The sequence below is a fragment of the Phalacrocorax aristotelis genome, chromosome 7 (assembly GCF_949628215.1).
Source record: "Phalacrocorax aristotelis chromosome 7, bGulAri2.1, whole genome shotgun sequence".
NCBI classification, from domain to species: Eukaryota; Metazoa; Chordata; class Aves; order Suliformes; family Phalacrocoracidae; genus Phalacrocorax; species Phalacrocorax aristotelis.
In genome coordinates this window covers 14,737,393-14,757,762 of record NC_134282.1, presented here as the reverse complement: position 1 = coordinate 14,757,762, position 20,370 = coordinate 14,737,393, and the positions used below count along the sequence as shown (strand labels likewise).

The following is a 20,370-nucleotide window of genomic DNA, read 5'->3' as shown; positions in this document are numbered from 1 at the left end:
TTCTCCCTAAATCCTGTCACCTTAAAGGTTTGGGTTTAATTTATGTGAGAAGGAAAAATCATTATTCCCATTTTTTTATATCTGTTGTGCAGAGAAATTTCATCAATAAACAAAATTATAGAGAATATTTCCAAAGAATATCCTTACGCATTTCCAGTCATAATGCCGTGAATGCACATATTCACAGAGAGGCAGATTTTTCCCTGCGCTGTTCCGGACACACAATGAATAACAAACATAAGAACTCCTGCCATAAACCTGTATATCCTGATTGTTCATGGCCTGACACTTTGTGTGCTCGTTCACAGATGCATATCAGTCTCAAGGGAGCATGCAATGAACATGGAAGTCTGCTCAAAGCGGCATGTTGCACCCATGTTTCCTTTACTCTACACAGACATAGAGGACAACACAGGGAGCAATGGAATGGAGAAAGGCATCTATTGTCCTGTAACTAGCAAGTGGGAAGGTTGGGTGTAGAATCTAGAAAAGCAGTTTCATATCACTAGAACTTAATTTTTCCTGTTTTGTTTTTTTATGGTTTTTTTTTTTGAGACATGTATAACAAACCATCTTGGTCATGTTTTTCTCTAGTTTTTTTTTTATTTTATGTCTAGCAGCAATCCCAAGTGGACCGCTGATGACTCTCAGAGGACTGCACTTTTAAAGCACTTCTGCCTATCCACACTTGGATCCACTGAGCAGAGACATTGCTGGTGTCAGGTACACCCATGAATTAAGTGACCAGACAGCGAAATGACAGCTGTAGTGACGTGAATTGCTAAGAGAAAAATGGTAGCACATACTGTCTGCAGCCTTATTAGGAGATAATGAAATTACATTCCCATTGACTCCACTTAGATGTCACTTCCAATTTCCGCTGATCCCTACACAGAACCTCATGGCTGTCTGATAAGACTGAGATCATACTTGCCACCAAGGCCTCTGCCAGCGTGGTTCACTCACGTACTTTGGCTTTCCTTTACTTGAGTTTTAAATCCCAGCTGCTGCTTCTGGGTTTGATTTTTTATTTTTTAAATTTTCAAGCAGGAATTCATACAAAATTTGAGGTTCAATCGGTGAGTTGTTCTGCTAAGTTGATTGATCTTTCCCCACTGAGGGGGAATATACCTCTTCTCTGTAGAGAAGACTCTGCAGCATTTGATAACTCCCACCTGCTTTAAAAGGAGGTGGTGAGAAGGATACGACAAAGAAGATAAAATTGTTTAATTTGAGGCCTAAAGTATCCCAGCCTGAAGTGAAGCTAATTTCATCAGTGCAGCTCTTTCCTGAATTATGGTTTCACATTTTAGAAACAATTCTTAAAGTGGCCACTTGAAGTGGCAGCTCAAAGGGAGGTATATGCATTTCCTTCTTCCTGAGTGGAGTTTTAGGGAGCTTCATTTAGAGTGTTCCTCCTCTTTTGGGTACATTTCCTCAGTGCACCCTTTGCACCAAGTTTGCGCTGCATTTCTACTCAGTGCAGGTAGGTTTCCACCCTCTCTGTTGCCTTACTGAATAAAGCTGGTTGCAGGGCATACAGCACATGACACTGTAGGAAGGTGGCTGTTCTGACGTGCATTCAGATGCCTTCTGATCTGTCCTTGAATTTTCTTATTCCTTACTCCTTATGACAATGTTCTTTGAACAGAACTATATTTATAGTATTATAAGACCTGTTTGCTTGTCTCTCACCTTTCTCTGACTATAGGTGCAAAAAGGAATTTACAGACTGCGTAAGTAACGTGTGTAGTTGTCAGTACCTCTTACACATGTTTTTAGGTAGTCTTAGGATGCTGAAAGGCTACTGGTCCAACCGTTAATATCTGGTTTAAGTAGTTACTTCCTAACCATCTGAGGTGAGAGAAGGGATGTGCAGAAAGGTACTTAGAGGTAAAAAGGCAATATGCGCTAGCCTCAGCACATGCTGCTCACTTAAGATTTTCTTAAACATAGTTGCATTTTGTAAAATATTTTTTCATCATTAAGCTTACTGACTTCTTTCACAAAACACTGGCAGAAAGCAGGGGAGATCCATTCTCTTCCAAGGAAACTACACTCCATAAAGATGGCCTTCTCATTTGTACCACTTTTTCTTATGTCTAGGAAAACAAAACCAACAAAAACCCCAGGTCTTGAACAAAATAATTTGTATGCAGAACAAGCCAGTCAGCTTGCTGGCCTAAAAAGTCAAACTTTATACAAATATAGTATTCCTGGATTAACTGGAAATCTATCAAGTGCTCTCAGCTTTAGCTGACCATGATATTCAAGCTAAAACTATAGACTCTTAATGATTTCATTTTTATTAATGTAGATAAGCTTCCCCCAATTATTTGATTATTCTGCACTGTTGATTTATTTCCTGTAGTGTCTCTAAGAGTCGATCTTGTTTGCTTGACTGATATATTATTGTAAATGTTTATGTAATTTTGGCGAGTAATCTTTATCCTTTCACCTTTAAGTCGTCATATCATGTATGTTCATAAAAGTTATGCCAAAAAATTATATAAGATGAAGATACAAACAAATTTGTTTACTATTGCTAGAGACACTAACATTTCTAGATACTTGTAGAGTAAATGGGTTTACAAACAACAGATGGAGAAAACATAAAGGTATATGATCGTTCAAATAGCTCTTAGGAGTGTGGTTAAATTCATGTCTGAACTTGTAATAATTCATCATGCTTCTTTTTAAGAAAAATCTTAAAAGGTGAAAAATATCATAGTAGTATTGACCAGAATGTATTAAACTTTATGCAAAATGTATATTACTATCTTAGCATCATTGGTGTTTTAATAGACATAATAAGCTTGTGGAGGTTAACAGAGGACAAGTCTGGTACAAAGAAATCAAAGCACTTACTTTGAGAAGGTACATTGGCCAGCCTTCCTACCTTTCCCCAATTACACTGCAAGAGACAAGGTCTGGGTTCTGAGCAGCAATATCAGCAGTCCAAGCAGCTATCTGTTTTATAAGGAGGTTGAATTTACTGACGTCTCCATCTTCAGATCCAGAGTAACTAGTTCACAGACTTCAAGCCAGAGCAGTCCTTCTGAGCATCTAACTTGACCTAACATTTAATACAGTTTATAGATTTCTAAGAATTAATTCCTCCTTGTACTAGAGCTATATGTCTGAATTAAGATTTTCTAGTATGAATTTATCTAAACCCGCCATTGGGGTATGTCTGGTGGATTACAAAACCGTTTGAATGCTAACCCTATATAGTTATGACCTTGTCAACTCTTAAACTCCCTTAACGAAAGAAAACGGTTTTTCTAAGCTAAGTAGATTGAATGCCTTACATCTTATACACATTGTAATGTTTTTCAGTTTCATGGCTCTCATCATCATTCTTGATTTACTGACAGCAGTTCTGGACGGGCATTTGTAGGAGAAATTCACCAATGCCAGGTACAAAAGAAAGAAAATCTCCTTCATTCCATTTATTATTTAAGGGAAGTCATAACAGCCTTTATTATCTTAATATTGAAACAGATTCCCTTTGTTACAGGTGCCCTCAGAAGCTCACCAAAAGTTGTCACAGCCACACAAAAAAATCTATTTCATGCCCAAAGAGCTACCTATAAACTAAGAAAAAGACAGGAAACAGCAGACGGATCTAGACAAACTGGCAACAGAATACAACAGAAATAATGGTTGACATTATGGATGTTGGTGGTTTTTTGCATGCCAATAACCTTTGCAGAGTCAGAGGAGCTTTTGTTCTTTAAATAGCCTTGTAAAAGGAAACTTTTTTTTTTTTAGGAGAGTTCTGGTGGAAAAAAATTGATTAGGTCTGTATATCATCTATAGATACTGCTTGGAGAGGAAATATGAATTTTCTTGTTTGAAAATGTAACGGGTGCGTAGTGGGCAACGATTGGCAAAAAAAAGAAAGATTTTTGCAAGGAAAGACATGAAAGGGAGATTGTCATCCTTTTAAGTATAAGAACTGTGATGCAATAGATGATAAGGATCCACTGCAAAGGTGTGAAGAGTGACATGGTCAAGAGTATGTGTCAGGAACAATGAGCATGGCTGTGAAAAAGGAGGGAGGACGGGAGAGCTTATGGTGGAAGGTGAAGAATTAGAGTTGGGGGCAAGGAATGGAATAAAGTGTTTTAGCAGATGGGATGGGGGCAAGGAGTAAAAAGGAAAGAGCAAACTAGTAGTGAAGCATGGCAGCTTAGTCATTGGATTTCTGCCAGTTTCTTTGCAGCACCGGGAGCAGAAGCAGAGGAAATTGTAGGGGGATGGGTTATACAGATTAACTCAGTAATGAGCAATAAAGGAGAAGGAGAGGTTGGAGAAGGAGTTATCATGTTAATGGATGGAACAGAAGAGGAAAAGGGAAGAAGGCTGGAAGCACATCAGAAGCCATTTTGACTACAGAGGCTAAGGTACCAAGCTAATAAAGTGCCGAACTTCTAGGCTTTACCATTTCCCAGTTGTACTTTTCATAGCTGTGCCTGGTGGCATGGGCCTTGCTGTCAAACTGGGCATCCAGTGCAGCCTGCAGGCTGTCAGTCAGAACTCTGCAATAAGGCACCATGAAAATTGTAAGGAGAAACATACAATTTGCTGGCAGGAAAGTAAGCACCAGGTAGACATTTCAGGGTCTTCCTGGAATTAAGGCTGCATGGACTGTGAAGGAAAATGTGGGGGGTTGATTTATGCATTTGAAAATAAGAGATATTAGGTTCAGGTTTCAACCTATTTCCTGACTCAGCCTTGCTGTGAGAATGATCAGGGAGCAATAGCTTCCTTCTAATTAGCACCTGCCTACTTACTCCCATACTAACAAACCTCCAGGGTGGCAATGGTTTGCCTTAAGAAGAATGGCAATGCTGAGACAGAGTGTGTGTAGAAAATGAGCTCTGGGCTGACCTCATGCTGCCAGATGGCCTCTGCCTCAATAGGAAAGGGGCTCTCACTTGAACTTAAGGCACTGGAGGTCAGTTAGACTGCAGCAGTGTAACACTCCCATGCAGCAACCCAGAGGTGTTTACGTGATGAAATTCTGTGTTGAACCAAGCTTCCAAAGTTTAGGTGTGGTTTGACAGCTGTACTGCAGGTAGTGTTATCCATCCTCCAAGCTACTTTACTGCATGGAAGCTGGGCTATTAAAGCAGAGCACACAATGGCAAGAAAACCCCAGCGTCTTGTCTGGATTGGTTGGATCTCTCCTGTTCTTTCCCTGGGGCTCACACAAAGGCACAGCTCATGGTCTAGCATACTCTTGAGGACCTTTTGCTTATATTTCAACCTTGGCTATCAAAAAAATGAAGTCCTCTTGTTTTTCCAGTGCTTGTCTTAACATTCTTACAAATCTTACTCATCCAGGATATGTCCTTGATCATTTGTGATTTGGATAGAAGAGCAGGAGGCCAGTTTGTGGGGCACCACCAGCCTTCAGAACAAACAGTGCAAATGACTACATTGACATGATGTCATGGCACTGCAGCTGCACTTCAAAAGAATTTTAACAGCTTGGGTTGTCACAAGGACGCTCCGCTCAAGTTTGCCAGGGACGCCTTCCAGACATTATGGCCTTTGTTCAAAAAAAGATTCAAATCAAAAGATTTGTGCATGGACCTGAGGGAGTTCATGAATATCATAGGAAAAACTAACACGTGTGGAGTAACTTCTCCTTTGCCAAAGAGGAAATTCCACTGAAATTGGATTCCTGTGCTGTATGCGGGCTGTGGCATTATTGAAAGTTATTTCTTCTAGAATGTTTCTAGACTTTGTTCCTCTAGCGGCATCCAAATCAGACATGGTTAACATGAGGCCAGTAAGTTTAGGGATGGATTGTGCTTGTGTTTAGCAGATCATAGAAGTTATGTTTAATGAGAACTGTGTGGTGTCCGATCAAGGATTTTGGTCTGGTGGCAACAACAATGGGGCTGAGAGACAAAAACTCTCCACTCAGCCAAATGAAGTCATGAGAATTTGATCAAGTTAACACTGACTTTCAGTGTCTGAGTACATGATGTTGACAGAATAGCCATTACACATTGAAGCTGCCTGATAATCAAGCCAGGGCTGATCCAATTTGCAAAGCTCAGGTGGAGCTAAAGGAGCAATGAAGACAGGCAGCCGCGCTCCACTCCAGCCCCAAGTCAACTTCTCATCCTTGATTAATGCTTGCATGGTGACTGGAAGGTATGAAGCATAAGCAGTTGCCTGGTCCTGCTCTTTTTTTCCTTACCCTCCCATTAGTGCTACTCACTACAATGCTTCTGTTCTCAGGGATGTGTAATGTGGCAGTGTGGTCTGTTCCTTCCACTTATGCTGCAGTTGTATTTGGTCATGAAAACTCAGGGATTTTTTTCTTCTGGGTAATATACTTATGAAATATTTCAGCCAATTAAGAGATCTGTCTTTGGAGAAGTCCTTGCCATGGATCTGCCATCTGACTTGCGTAACCCCAAGGCCATGTTGGGAATCTCTTCCCCACTCCGTTAGCCCTTCACCCAGCAACTGTCACCAGCTGTGTTTTTTGCCCCTCTAGGTACTCCAGCCCTGTGCACTGCAGTGAGCTTTTACCTCAGGGAAATTCCTGGTAGTAAGTCTTTGCTTCTTGTCTCTTACCTCTTACAACATTTCACTTCACTCCTTTAATGCAGAGCAGCTACAGTCGGTTTAAATTGCCATAGGAAAGCTGAACCCAGTAGAGGCATCCACAGGAGGGATGAAGTTTGTGACAGGAAAATCAGTTGACCAATATGAAAAGATCAAACACTTTTTCCCCAGTATTGAATCTCCTTCTATTCAAAATACAGTAGTGAGAGCAAACTTACCTATACTCCCCTTTCTTTCAAAAGATCTTCAGCCTCAAAAGATTTGTCAGCTTCAACTCGGAAATGAATTTGCATTTTTGGCCTTACCAGTGTGAGAGTCTGGCTGCCAAAAGCCAAACTGAAAGAAGGCCAAATGAATACATAAACAAATAAATACATACATATGGCTGTGATTCTTAGGTGGGTGTATGTGTGACGGTGATGTTGATTGTGATTAATATACTGAATTTCATTCCTATTCTATTACAGTGACCCAACCTTGCTTGCCAGAAGTATCAACCTAAATTTTAACTGGAAATTGATTAAGAAGATTTTATTAGGCCCTGCAATTTATATGGTAGAATTCTGGAGACGGCAGTGACAGTTTCACAAATGCCAAGTATTCTACAGCATCTGAGTGCGTACAGGCTTGTGAATATTACAGCTATCTTTACAACTTCTTTCATTCTTTGTAGGGATTTCACTGGAGGTTTTTGTCTATAAGCATTAGACAGGAATGGACTCCTGACTCAGTAGTAGAGGAATGGTACATGAATACTTTACACAAATAAGGTGGGAAAGGACTGTGGTCTGTATGTGTGCTTTTAAGACTCAGTTCACTAAAGTTGGTATAAGGTGCCTGTGCCTTTGGAGATGTTTAGTTAAGGGTGGACAAATGACAGTGCTATTACTATTTCACGTATTTTTGCTGGTCAGCTTCCAGACATCTGGATTTAGCACCCTATTAAAGGCCAATGAAAGCAAAGCTAGTTTGCCAACCTTATGCCTTTTCAGTCTTCCATCTCATGAATGTAAAGGGAATTGGGGCTAGTGGGCATATCCATGGACTATGTGTCTTCAGGTGAGATGACTATTCCAGGATATACTACTACATCAATCCTGACCAATTGCTTTCTATAACAGTGGTAGTCCAGGAATATGTTCTTTGCTTAAAAGAAAAACAAAATAAACAATCCCGTTATACTACACACTTAAAAGAAAGCATGGTATATTAATTTACATAATACTGGCAGCACCATTCCAATATCATATTCTTCTACAGAATGCTGTTCCAGCATGCTATACTAGCCTGTTGATGATAGTTCTCCACATCTGTACTTTATTAAAAATACCATCCTTTCATCCTACAGATAGTGGTGTCTTTTTCACCAACTGCTATTTTACAACATCAAAGCTGAAGAGAAATATTGAAAACACATTTGCTGTCTTTATTGTTTTTCTCATGTGATTTTTGTCATATATCTTCATCAAGGTCAGTAAGAAACATGCAGCTTGGTTGGATAGAAAGGAAGCTTTAAATAAAAGCCAGAGAAGAAAAGATGACATGCGAGACTAGAGGCCAAAGAAAAGTTCAATTTGGTGCGAGTAAGGATTTTTAGATTATTTACACGAACAAAATATAATGGTAAAAATTCTGGTAGTTGGAATGTCCATGTTTTATCATCTAATACATTCTTCAAAGCACCCCACACTGAATACAGCATTTCAGATTAACTTATTCTATTAATAACTTCTGGTGGGAACTTTGATAGTCAGACTGGGTTAACCAGATTTTCTAGGAAGGTGTTGGAATGTATTTGCATAGCACTAGCTTTATCACCTTGTCCTGTTCCTTCTGAAGAAACACACCAGCTGACTTGAATGGAATCAAGATTAGGTCTTTAATTCAGTAACATCCATTATTTGTTTAAGATATGTGTTAGTTGAACAAAAGGAGAAATGTTCCTTTCAGATGCAATGTAGCCCCTTCCCCAAGTTCTTCACCTGCACGTTGTTGGCAAGGGAATTGATTGTTTCCACCTGCTCATCATTCTGTGGAATCACATGAAACCCCTTCTGCCTGAAAGGGGAGAAAAAGTTTGCATTTGAAACAGGTAAGTCAATTGAGAGGCTTTTGCTTATGCGGAAGAAATTGTGCAAATATATAACTTGATGTCTGTTCCTACTCATTGAGGCAAGATCCTGCAGGTGAGCAGAAACAGCTGCAGTACCTATAAGAACCAAGAGCGCCCACATTTTTGCTTAAAGGAAAACCTCCAGGTTTTCAGTTCTTCTATGCTGCTTTTATAACAAGTTTTATCATATTTTTAATCAATTATATACCAGAACAACTCACTGATCAACTGATAGATTATTCCCTTGGCCTTGTTTTGTTTGCATACTATTTATAATGTGTGTTCTACTCCACACCTGTGAAAACAGGTGAAAGTCTCAAGGGTGTCTAGCTAAAGAATCTTGCGACTTGAGCTGTATAAATTCTTGTTAGGAGAAAGTGAATTTAATTTACTTTGTTCTTTTCTGTTTTATGCGAATTTTGACTAAGTTTTTTTTTTTTTTTCAATAATTTGGTTGCTGGATTACAAACTTTATAATACTTTATTGTTATTTTATGTAATGGTAGATGTCTCAGGTGTTGTTGCAATGTGACTGGTCTTAATCACACAGCATCGTCCCTCTTCCTGAAAAATAGGGGGCTGACTCTGACAAAGGAAGAGGAAGCACAGTTGGGATGTACCAATTATCTTTTTTTTTTTTTTCCCCAGCAGGGGAGAAAAGTACTGAATTTGTTCTTTGCTCAGTCACTTTGCTAAATCTTATAAGTCAGGTGTCTGCAGAACCGAGAGTGCAGAAATTTCTAGTTGCAGTAGAGTTGTACATACACTCCCCATAATACATTCATTGATTCTTGCATATTCTCTAATTTAATCATATAAGGGTCAGAGGTAAATATCTTTTAAGTTAAGCACTATTGTGGGCACTACATGTAGGCCAAGAAGATCAATGAAATATTGCCATACTAAAGCATTTATTGCTTTACCTTTCACGTTGTGCTTGAACTATCTGAGAAACAATACGTGTTTGCATCACTGCACTTGCGTCTGTTTAGTTTTCATTAACGAGTACTTGGCATTAAATGTCATGTTAATTGTCAGTTGGCGCTGTGTCCTGATGTGACTGATGTTTTCGACAGGGAACCTCGAAATGAATCAGTATATCAATATTTAAAGATGGAATTTATGAGCTCAGTTCTGCCTTCTGTTTTATTGACAAATTTGAATTGTCAGTGACCATTCTAAGAAGGAATGTGGCACCATACTCTGCACCTTATTATTTGTGAGGTTCACTGGAGTCAACTCAGTAAAGCTGCAGCAGCCTTATATACGGAATACCTAGAAATAAATTTTTAAAATCAATGTACCAAAAATGAAGCGGTTTATGCTTAAAAATATGACCCATGATAAATATGTTCCTCAAAGGAGATTCTGAAACTGCACTGAGCCTATTTATCCAAAACTGTCTTTGCCAAATCATAGAGTTTGAATTTACTTTACAATTAAGGACATAATTTGTAGCACTGCAGCTTTTGCCCAGCAATAATCTTAGATTCAAGTCTCCTAAGAAGGATGACAGAGGGAGTTACTCTGTCAGAGTGCCAAACCAATACTGCAAAGTCTTCAGAAGTTTTAATTTTATGATGATGAGATCAATGGTATCAGATAAAATGGTCTGATCCCATGAACACTGCTAAGACAATAATGCAGAGATGATCAAGCCCAGATCTTGCAATGAGTACATGATCACAAGAAGTGATCAAACAAATTGCAGATGTCATCATTCCCTGTTGAGCACTGAGAAGCGTCTTGGAGATAGAAGACTGCCAGATTTCAATGCCTGAGTTTACTTGTAAGAAATTCTTTGCTTTTTCATGCAGTTGGAGATGGGTTTTTTTTGTTGTATGTCTTCTTTTTGTCCAAACGATCACTGACATAGCGTTACTGCCAGCAACTACTGAGCTGGCAAGCATTTCTGAATACTATAATCTCTAATGGCAGTCATTGCTGTTTCCATCCCAGGCTAGGTCAGAAAAAAACCAATGACCTGGAGTCCTAATTAAGTGATTTATTTTGCATCTCAGGATTGATGGTTATTTGTCAGATTAGCTCATAAACTAGCTCTAAACATTGTCTTGTTTTTCTAACTGTACAATATAAATGTTTAATATTTGTATGATAAAGGGGCAGCAAATTAAATTTTGTTAAGCCTTCTGTTCTTTTTCATGTCTGATTACAAGCCAACAGCACATCAGTTGACCTTTACTACTTAACACTGAGTGCAGAGGCTAGTGTTACCTATATCTTTGAAAAGATTCAGAAGGAAGATTTAACTCTTTTAATCAAGAAAGTAACATAACCAGCTGAATCCCAAAAGGAGGGTGTGTAGTAATTTTCTTCAGGACATGTATTTTGTCTTATACTTAAGGTGAGCACAGCTGAAAAGGTGTCAGCTATTGCAATTTTGTTGCAGTTGTTTGCTTTTTTGATGATTAAAAATAAAGCCTTCTATGATGTTGTCACCCACAAAGTATGTTCCCTGTTTAGTGACATGAGCTGTAAAAAGTTTTTATGCTAGTAATTGGCTATATTCCAGCTGAAATTCATTTTTGTAGTAATTTCTTATTTCAATTTTAGGAGTAGAAATGCTCTGGTACTCCACTTTGAAAAGCTTATAAAGGCTAACCACAGATTGATAAAATGAAAAAATACACATCAGTGTTAGCATTTCAGAAGCATTCTTTATCCTATGAAGCCTTTCATCGCATTTGTTATCAAACCAAGTCCAAAAGTCTGAGGATAAATAATGTCTCTTTTTCTAGGAGTTTCAGTAGATACAGATTTCCTGAATCAGATAGTTTGTTGAGCTATATTTTTAAAAGTCTGCTATCTTTTATTCACAAAGTATCATCGGTTCTTATAATCCTTGATTGAAAAATTTATCTTCTTAATATTGTTTAATGTTTATTATGTTCTAAAAGATCAGTGAGAAACTCCTCGATGCCCAGTCGTAACACTGCTTTTGTAGCAAAATCCTAACATGTGCCACACCAGCCATATGTGTTTGAATTATGGGGACCTTCTTATCATCATGTATTTGTTAAGGTAATGTGTGCTAACCTTAGTTTTGAAGAGTAATACTATTGAATATATTCTGAAGACCTTTGTGAGTACTTTGAAGAGGCCAGGGTCAGCAGAATCTGCTATCCAGCATATGTTCCAAGCTTTCTTGACACTTTCTCTGTGTTTATATATTATTAATATTGCATCTTTTAATTCATCAAAGGCTTTTTCAACTTTAGTGCCCTGGGACATGATCATATCCTACAGTTTTGGTAGCTATGTGGAGGTATTTTTTTATCCCCCCCCCCCCCCCCCCCCCCTTTTGCAGATGCTATTCAACATGTGAATAGGAACTGGATAAGGAGAGGAAAGAATGGGAGTGATGAGGTCTAGGGTATGGAGCTCATGTGACTTTGGGATGTGTTTCTACTTCTGCTATCAAAACTGTAACTGTTCTTTTGTAGGGTTGTTTGATTCTTGCCAGGGTATCTCCTGTGAAATAGATATCATATTTTTACCACTGACCTCTAGTAGTCAGGATTAAGACTGAATGTACTGCAGCTTCATTATATGATCAATGCATGGATTGCTTGGTGTTTGGAAGTATTTTATATGCCCAGCTAGAAGTTGCTCTATATATCATATACATCCAGATTCTGAAATATACATCCAAAGTCTGAAATATACAAAAATAGAAGCGGTGAATGAAGGTATTGGCGGTGCCAGCAACCAAGCACAAAGAATCTGTTTAGTGCCAGAGAAAAGATATTTAATGAAGCAATGAGAAGGACTGACCTCACACCCATTGGTTATGGACAGCTTCTGTTTAATTAGCTTGTCCTCTGGGTGGGCTTTCTGTTATGTACAAGAGTGTGGCAGGTTCTCATACTCAAGCCTATTCCCTGGCATCTGTAAGGCTAGCAGGGTCGTGGCAGGACTCAGTGACAGATCAAAGACACAAAAAAAGCATAAGGTCCTTCCCCTTACAATTTTTAAGGCACTGAGATCAGCATAGTGAGAGATCATGACTACAGTGAAAATTTAATGATCTGAAAAAGTACGCAAGTAACTACATGCGCGGTACTCTTACTAAAAGAAGCCAGTTGGAACTTTCAACTCTCAACATCTTGCAGTATCTGATGGGTGTAGGAGTTTCTCTTCTGGTGTAGATCAGCACAACATTTACACCTATATGATGTCTCCAGCAAGTCCAGAAACAGATGCTGCTGAGGCAGTGCTAGAATTGTTCTGTAACGAGATACAGGAGTATCTGCCCACTGTTGAAGCCACTCCAGGATATCTAATACGGGTTGTTAGCACATTGTCTTTCTCAGTATTCCCCTCGTTCCAATTCTGGGCTCTGCAGGGGCTGAAGGTAAATCAGGCTGTCAGTGTGCAATCATCCACCTCCAGTTTTAACAGAAGGATTTAGACAGAGATATGAATCTCCATTTTGTCCAGCTAAATATGATCCAGATAGCGATGCTGTATTGGAGTTAACACCGCACAGCAGGCTCACCATGAGTGGGAGTAAAGACAGATGAAAGGTGACAGGAGAGTCCAGGACGCAATAAAAAAAAGGTCAGCAGGAAAGGTTCAAGGAAGAGATTGGACTGAGCAGCTTCATTCCGCACTTAGGCCTAACTGAAATTTCTTTTTACAGATTTCTGGGTCATTTACTCTTCTCTTTTGCTTTTTGTATGTGTTGGCCTTCATGGATTATGTAAATCATGAACATTCTTCCTCTCCTGTATAGCTTGTTTTTCATCAGCAGACTTGATAAAGTTTGAAGCTTAGTGCTTAAGATAGTGACCTTCAACCCTGAATGATTTTGAAATCTGGTGCCCTTTGCTGAGAGGCAGGTTGTATCAACTGCTGTTATACCTGGGCAAAGGTCAGGGAGTTCTACTGTTTCAGAAAAACAGGACCATTTAGAAAATGATAAACTCTTTCTCAGTTCACACTTATTGAAATAACCCAAACTCACAAGCTGCAGAAGAAAGTAGAACTCCACTATGGTCAAGTAGAACTTCAGCTAATTCTCTGGCTTCCTCCCCAGCAAAACATATACATTAAAATGTCATTAAAATTAGTTCCCTTCTTACTTTTTACCAGAGTCTGGAGTTAGATTTCATACATCCTATTGCAAAAAGGAAAAACCAACAAAAAATCCTGTAAAAAATGCCAAACCAAAAAGCACAAATAGATTAACTGGGTATTCTGCACATCAGTTTGTTCATGTAACAATATGTTCCTTTTCAAAAGACTCGTGGTTCTTAGTTGATCAGAAGTGTTCATAAAACTCTTCCCAAAGCAATTAATTGCACTAATAATCTATACTTGGACAGCATTATTAAAACACACTAATTGCAAAACCCATAGTGAGAGCTCACTCGTTATAAGAGTATGGGGTAGCAAATTAAGCTGAATGAATTAATCTTGGCACTCTTTGTTCCTCTGTGAACTTGTAAGTAAACAAAGTTCAAACTGAGTGGAGAATCTGTCTGATTTAAGCAAGTGTATTAGCTATTTGTAAGACATCACAGGGAAAAATAACAAGAAATCAAATTCATGCTACTGAAGTGTGTGGAACCAAATCTGACTGAGGTATGGATTTTTGTCTAGGTGAAAAATTCCTTTTATTCATAGAAGGAAGTCAATGACTAAAGATAAAACTGGACTTCCCAAGAAATGAATAATTTGCTATTTTTCAGTAAACAGAAGGCTTCAAAGGAAAACATGCAGAGTGCAAAAAATTTCAACATGTAGCCATAGTCTAATCTCACTTTCATTAATTTTTCTGGAAATTAATTCAGCTGGACACACCTCTGTTAAACTTGCACGAAAAGGACCTTGATGAAGCCAAAAAGCAAGCTGCAGAACACAAACCAACACCATTCTTGGGAAATATTTTTGCCTGCACACATGGAAATGTTTTTTGTATCAGAGGTAAGATAGCTGCTTCAAATTCAGTGTCCAGATTCTGCTGTGTTATGCCCATGCCAATCTGGATGTTTAAATTCAGCCATTTTGCTTTTTTGCTTGGTAGAGCATGATTGAAACAATATTATTTTTACCAACTTGATTGGAAACAGTTTGTAAAACTAGTTTGTAATACAGGTATTTCAAACATGGGGTCCACACAGGTCTGGTTTTAGCCAGAGGCTTTTTGCTACTAATTTATCTCTGCACTTCTCAGCTTCCAACCCTGAAATCAGATCTATTGGGAAAGGATGAAGGAGGAGTAGAGAGAGAGGCCATGCTTTGATCCACTGCCTCCTGAAACATCACAGCTACCTGAAACCCTTACACTTTCTGTGAATTATTGAAAACATTTTCTCAAAAAAGATATATTTTGATGTGGAAATGTTGCTGTAGTGCTTCATGGAAATGATAGAGAAATTGCTGGAGCTTCTCACATGTTTGAAGAAACTGGTAATCATCATTTACTACAGGAAAATAAGAACAGATCATGGTGTTCAATACCTCCCCCCCTCGACCCCGCTGAATAACAAGCTTCTGGGTCTTGAACTGAGTGGTTTTGTCAGGGCTAAAGAATAGCAATCAAATCCAGTAAGGTTGTCAGTCATATCCCAGTACCCTCGAGATGCAGAAACTTTCCCCTTTCCCTCTGGCCATTTTAAGGTCTTTCAACTGAAGCTTCAGCATGTGCTAATGGAAAGCCCTGTTCTTCATGAGCAAGCCAACAGGGTGTACATTACATGAGACAGACCACTCTTACGTTTAGTAGGCATGAAAAGTATCCTTGAGAGGTTTATGCAATCCCAGAATAAACCTTCCAAATTATGCTAAACATAGAGGTATTTAAGATTAAAGGAGAGGTCATTTTTTATTATTATTACTTGCTTTACTGACATTTAACATTCAATTTAAACTTGGAAGTGCAGAGTTGAATTTGTTAGAGAGATTCATCATACTTTTAGTAAATAACACATGAAAATAATTTATTAATGAAACATACGTTTGCATTTTAATTTTTAAAATTATTAATGTTTAAGATTTGCAGTTCTTGTGATATATAGGCAAGGGCTTTTATATACTCAGTGGCACTGTAATTTGTAGGTGAGGGGTTTGACTAACAGCACTGCTGAAAGAATGCGTAGGCCCAGGGGAAAAAAGTCTGCTTCTCCTTATCCTACTGCTGATCTCCGATTTCCATTTTGAATGAAAAATCCAATAAGGATTCATTGGTTCTGCAGTGCAGAACTCAGTGATATTATATAGAGGAGTCAATTTATAGACTTTCTAAGTCTTTTTACAGCCCTCACGTGTCTTCAAGGTGCGTTGCTGTTCATACTTTTATCCTGGTAGTGCTTATAGGGGTCTGTTGGGATGGCGACATTTCCAAACCCGTATAAACCCTCTGCAGTAATAAATGGAGCATGGAGCAGGAATGCCTAGTACTTCAGGCTCTAGAGTTCACAAGGCCTTGTGGCACAGGGCACAGCAATGCAGATTTGCTAGCTTAAATCCTGATGCAGGTGTCAGCAGGTTCACAGAAAAGCAATGTTTCAAATTGGGTGGCAAAGCAGTTCAGCCAACATGCTGAACAGAAAAGTTAGAAACAGTCTTTAAAATCTGAAGCTGCTGAGTTCCAGCTGGATTTTCCGTATCCCCTGGCTGATTGGATGTAAAACAGAGGTAAGAAATTTTGAAGGCATGATAAGAAGTTGGAAGCCAGGTTGAGAATAAGAGGTGAAAGGCAGACTGAGATTAGAAGAGTCTCAATCCTCTACTGCACTATCAGCAGACTTTCAATTCATTATTAGATGCAGTTCTGTCTAAAAAAATGTGGTTGTCATTAGTAAAGGTTTTATATTTGCATGCTCAGATACCCTGCAAGGTGTGTGTGCACTCACATTTACTTACTGTATGTCTAAGTATTATTTAAATAAATACTCCCTTATGCTGCCAGAACAGAGTAAAAGCAGGAAAAAAAAAAGTAATTTACAGACCTCCAGGATGTTCAGTGTACGCAAAAATTTGGTCTTATACCTATTTCCCTTGATATTCCAGATCAATGAGTGCATCAAAATCAGGAGCTGTGTAATGCAGTTTTCCAGGGGAACAGGAACTTTGAGCTTCAAAACCAGGTTTGCTCCTTACTTTCTCAGCCATCACACTGTCTTAACCTGTTCACAAATGTACCAACTGCCGCCTTAGGTCTGTTTAGCCTGGTGCTCCCACTGCTTCTGTTGGAAAACTGTTTGTGATCACCACTCTTCTGATGGTTGGAAACTGCCTTTTAATTGATAACCTTAATTTGTTCATGATAAGCTGATACTCAATTATTAACATACCACCATTATCCCTCAGCTTTAGAAGAGCTTCATTTGCCTTTCTGTCTTGTGTTTATGAGGAATAATCCTATCTCAGATTTTATTTTGCTAGACTAAAAAACCAAAACATTTGCTGGATTAGACAAGCTTTTTTTTTTTTTTTTTTGTAAGACAGGCATGCACTCTGTTCCTCACTGTCTTCCTCTGTGCTGTTTCAGTCGCAACTTCTGCTTCTATCTCTGGCTAACCAACTAGCATTTCAGAGGAAGAATGGCTAGAAACTTTGCTTAATAGCATCAGTGCCTTTCTAACTCCTGACAGCACTTTATGTCACACGTTGTAGCATTGAAATGTCTTTCCCATGATGGTATTTCATCAGGAGCTTATGATCATCTTGTTTTTGACCACGACTGAAACAAGGATGTTTCTGCAGAGCAACAGCATCTTGATCAGCTGACAGAGAACATGTAGGGCTGACTGTTTTAGTCAATCTTGTACATTAATCTTTTCTCTAGTTAACTGACACTTTGCAAAGCTCATTACTTTAAAATGCCACTGATCACCGTAAAACTTCCGTTTTAAAATCACACGGGCGCACAAAGGAGATTTCTTGTAAATGTTGGGTTTAGGCTTGAGAATTTAAATTCAAAAACACCAAAACATTCAAAATTATCACTACCAAGTGAGACCAATGGGCCTGAAGTACTTTCCTTATCAAATACCCATTTAAAGGCATGTATACATTTCTTTATGAAATGTGAAAAAATATAGAACTTGTAGGGAAAATGTTTCTTTGTGGATTTGGTTTTTATTTTTTCAGATTCACATTCTCAGCCTCAAAGATCATGAAACAAAAGTGACTAGTTTGTCTTACTGGAAATAATTCTGGATCAAGGTAAGAATTTTATGCAGAACGAAAGATGAGCGAATTATCTTTTCATCAACTTTCTCCTTCATTACATTCTAAGATGTGACCCTAACATCCAAAATAGTTAAAACTGTGATCTTTCTAACTGCTATATTTCACAAAACTCTTATGGAATCAGTGGTGGTGGGTGGGAGGTGGGTCACACTGTTACAAGGAAGATTTGTCACATTTTACAGGGAAGTTGTTTGGCAGAAAAAACATTTATTTTGACCCATGTTGTAGCACTTGTTCTTCAAAGCTCATTCTCTTCATAGCCACAGAAGAATGGAAATCCCTGCTTGCTTATTCTCACACACCTACTAGGTAAGCAAATCTCTGTTTAGTCATTGCACTCCGCTGCAGATGCACAGGGATGTGTGGTGGAGCTGTTCACTTAAATGGCTGTTTTACTGCTGCTTCTTCTCTGGGACCAAAGAACCACAGAAAATACTGGGAAGACAGATTGGAAGTCAGAAGCATCCCAGACCTACTAACAGCAGCACAATGAAAACTGGAGACCTTGAATGATAATAAAACAACTGAGTTGGTAAAAACTCAGCTGATGGAGCTCTCATGTGGAACATATTGTGTCTAAAATGTTACAGGTCATTTCCTTTGCCTTTCTCTATAAACATGTTTTTCAAATTGGTTTCAAGTTGGTCCAGCTGCTTCAAGCACAGTATATTGAAAGCATATTAATATGACAGATAACTAGCAGCTGTTGTTGGAAAATTGACAAAGCGAAGGGTAGATGTTGCTTCAGAGGATGAACTTGTGCTTTCAGGCAAAACATCTTCCTCGATGTTTTGCTTCTCTGTGAGTTTTTCTTTGCAAAGTCTGGGCCAGTGATGCTAAGCGGTCACATTCTTTCCAGATATAGATCTAGCAAATGTATCCATGCCTTATAAGAAACAGATATGCTGATGGACTCATTGTTCAAGGCACTGATTGACACAGAAAAGGTGTTCTTAATCTCTCTGCAATTGCTCTCTCTGTTAAAGAAGATATTGTCATCTGTTAACCCTGCCTCTGATTTATTCATATCCATAGCAGTATTTCTGCATTGAAGATTTGGTGATAGTGGATGTAGCAATACACATGTTCCTGATGAAAGCCTCTGTTCCAGAGGTGATCTAATCCATTTAACTATGTCCTACCCCCTATATCCTCAATTCAGACTGTGTTTTAATTGTGTTTTTTTTTTCCCCAAATACAGTTTGGTTAAAGCACGGGAAGGCTATGCTTTTCATGGCTAAAAGAAATATCATTTGCCTTTCTAACCGTGAGGTTTTTTTTTGTTTCTTGTCTAAAACACTGCATGTTTAGCCTGAGGAGGAGAGAAAAACACCACAATCCATTTAACTGGCAACATTACATTCTTATTTGGTATTTAAATCTATAAAGGTACATACTGCTTCAAGTTTATTGCTGTTACGATCCTACAAGTTTTACACAATTCACATTGCCTATAGCTGTCAAATACCATACAGCTTCCTTAATAAGAGAGAATAAACATACACGTACTTTGGTCTACTTCGCTACTTCAAAGTTTAAAATGCTCTCTGAGAGCTTTTCATGGGATTTCAAAAAACAGTTATTGAGAGGAGTAATTATGAAAGTAGTAATTTTCTCACTGATGTTATTTTTCTATAATTGAGAGTTAGGCAGTAAAAGCATTATGTTTCTTTCTTTTTTTCCCCCCACAGTGTAATCTACAAGGACTTTTGATTTATACCATTTTTTCTTTTATAATTCACTCTGCCCTGAGGAACTGCAGTCAGGGAGAAGGCTAGGAGACTCAAAGAATGCAGACAAACTATGGAAGCATACACAAGCAACCTGACAAGCAAAAAGCATTTAAAGAAAAAAACAATCCACAATCTGCATTGCAAATCGACTTGCATCAGGAGTTCTTAAGCTTGTTTCTGGGCTAGGCCACGTGGTTAGAGAAAGATTGCCTGTGTAGTCTTTTTCTGCCCATTCAGAAATTGTGCTGACCTCCGTTCCTTTCATAATTTTCTAGCATTACAGCAGCAATTACTTACAAGGAAAAAGAGTTTAATATGTGTTGTACTTCTTTTAATGCAGTTTAGCATATGGAAAATTGGAGGGAACAGTCTGCTTTCTAGGGACCACATTTTGAGAAGTGCTGACTTAGGCCACAATCCCATGCAGTCACAAGGATGCAACTGTACGAAGATCTTTGCAGATCATTACGGGAGGCTATATAGTGTTACAAGTTGATTTTTTTAAGTTGCGTTAATACTATTTCAGGTCATTATTTGCTTTTTCCCCCATTTTGTCCCAAATTGCACATTAATAAAATAGCTGTTTAAGGTTTATGCCCTTTAGGAAAAATGTAATGATGTTGCTATGAAGTAGCCCAGTGCTGAGAAAAAAGAAAAATTTGTTTGTTTAAAAAGAAAAATTAAAGTTCCCTAAATAAAAGAAGTGAA

The 20,370-nt window shown here is 38.4% G+C and overlaps 1 protein-coding gene and 1 long non-coding RNA gene across 4 annotated transcripts in view; one reads left to right on the top strand and one right to left on the bottom strand.

The window, feature by feature from the left end:
* Positions 1-8,860, bottom strand: part of CPB1 (carboxypeptidase B1) — a 20,123-nt gene extending 11,263 nt beyond the window's left edge. The window contains 8 exon segments of the mRNA XM_075098891.1: positions 1,999-2,102; positions 2,865-2,970; positions 4,448-4,544; positions 4,944-4,948; positions 6,813-6,906; positions 6,908-6,930; positions 8,577-8,645; positions 8,742-8,860. Coding sequence (XP_074954992.1) covers positions 1,999-2,102; positions 2,865-2,970; positions 4,448-4,544; positions 4,944-4,948; positions 6,813-6,906; positions 6,908-6,930; positions 8,577-8,645; positions 8,742-8,828 — 585 coding nt within the window. The 5' untranslated portion in view covers positions 8,829-8,860.
* Positions 2,939-20,370, top strand: LOC142059797 (uncharacterized). 3 transcript variants are annotated; one of them, XR_012661519.1, is made up of 6 exons: positions 2,939-6,577; positions 7,062-14,656; positions 16,745-16,821; positions 17,828-17,902; positions 18,190-18,238; positions 19,621-20,370. It is a non-coding gene; the product is annotated as an uncharacterized LOC142059797 (long non-coding RNA). The 3 variants fall into 3 exon arrangements; XR_012661520.1 differs by having other exon boundaries at positions 18,190-19,042; XR_012661518.1 differs by having other exon boundaries at positions 18,190-20,370.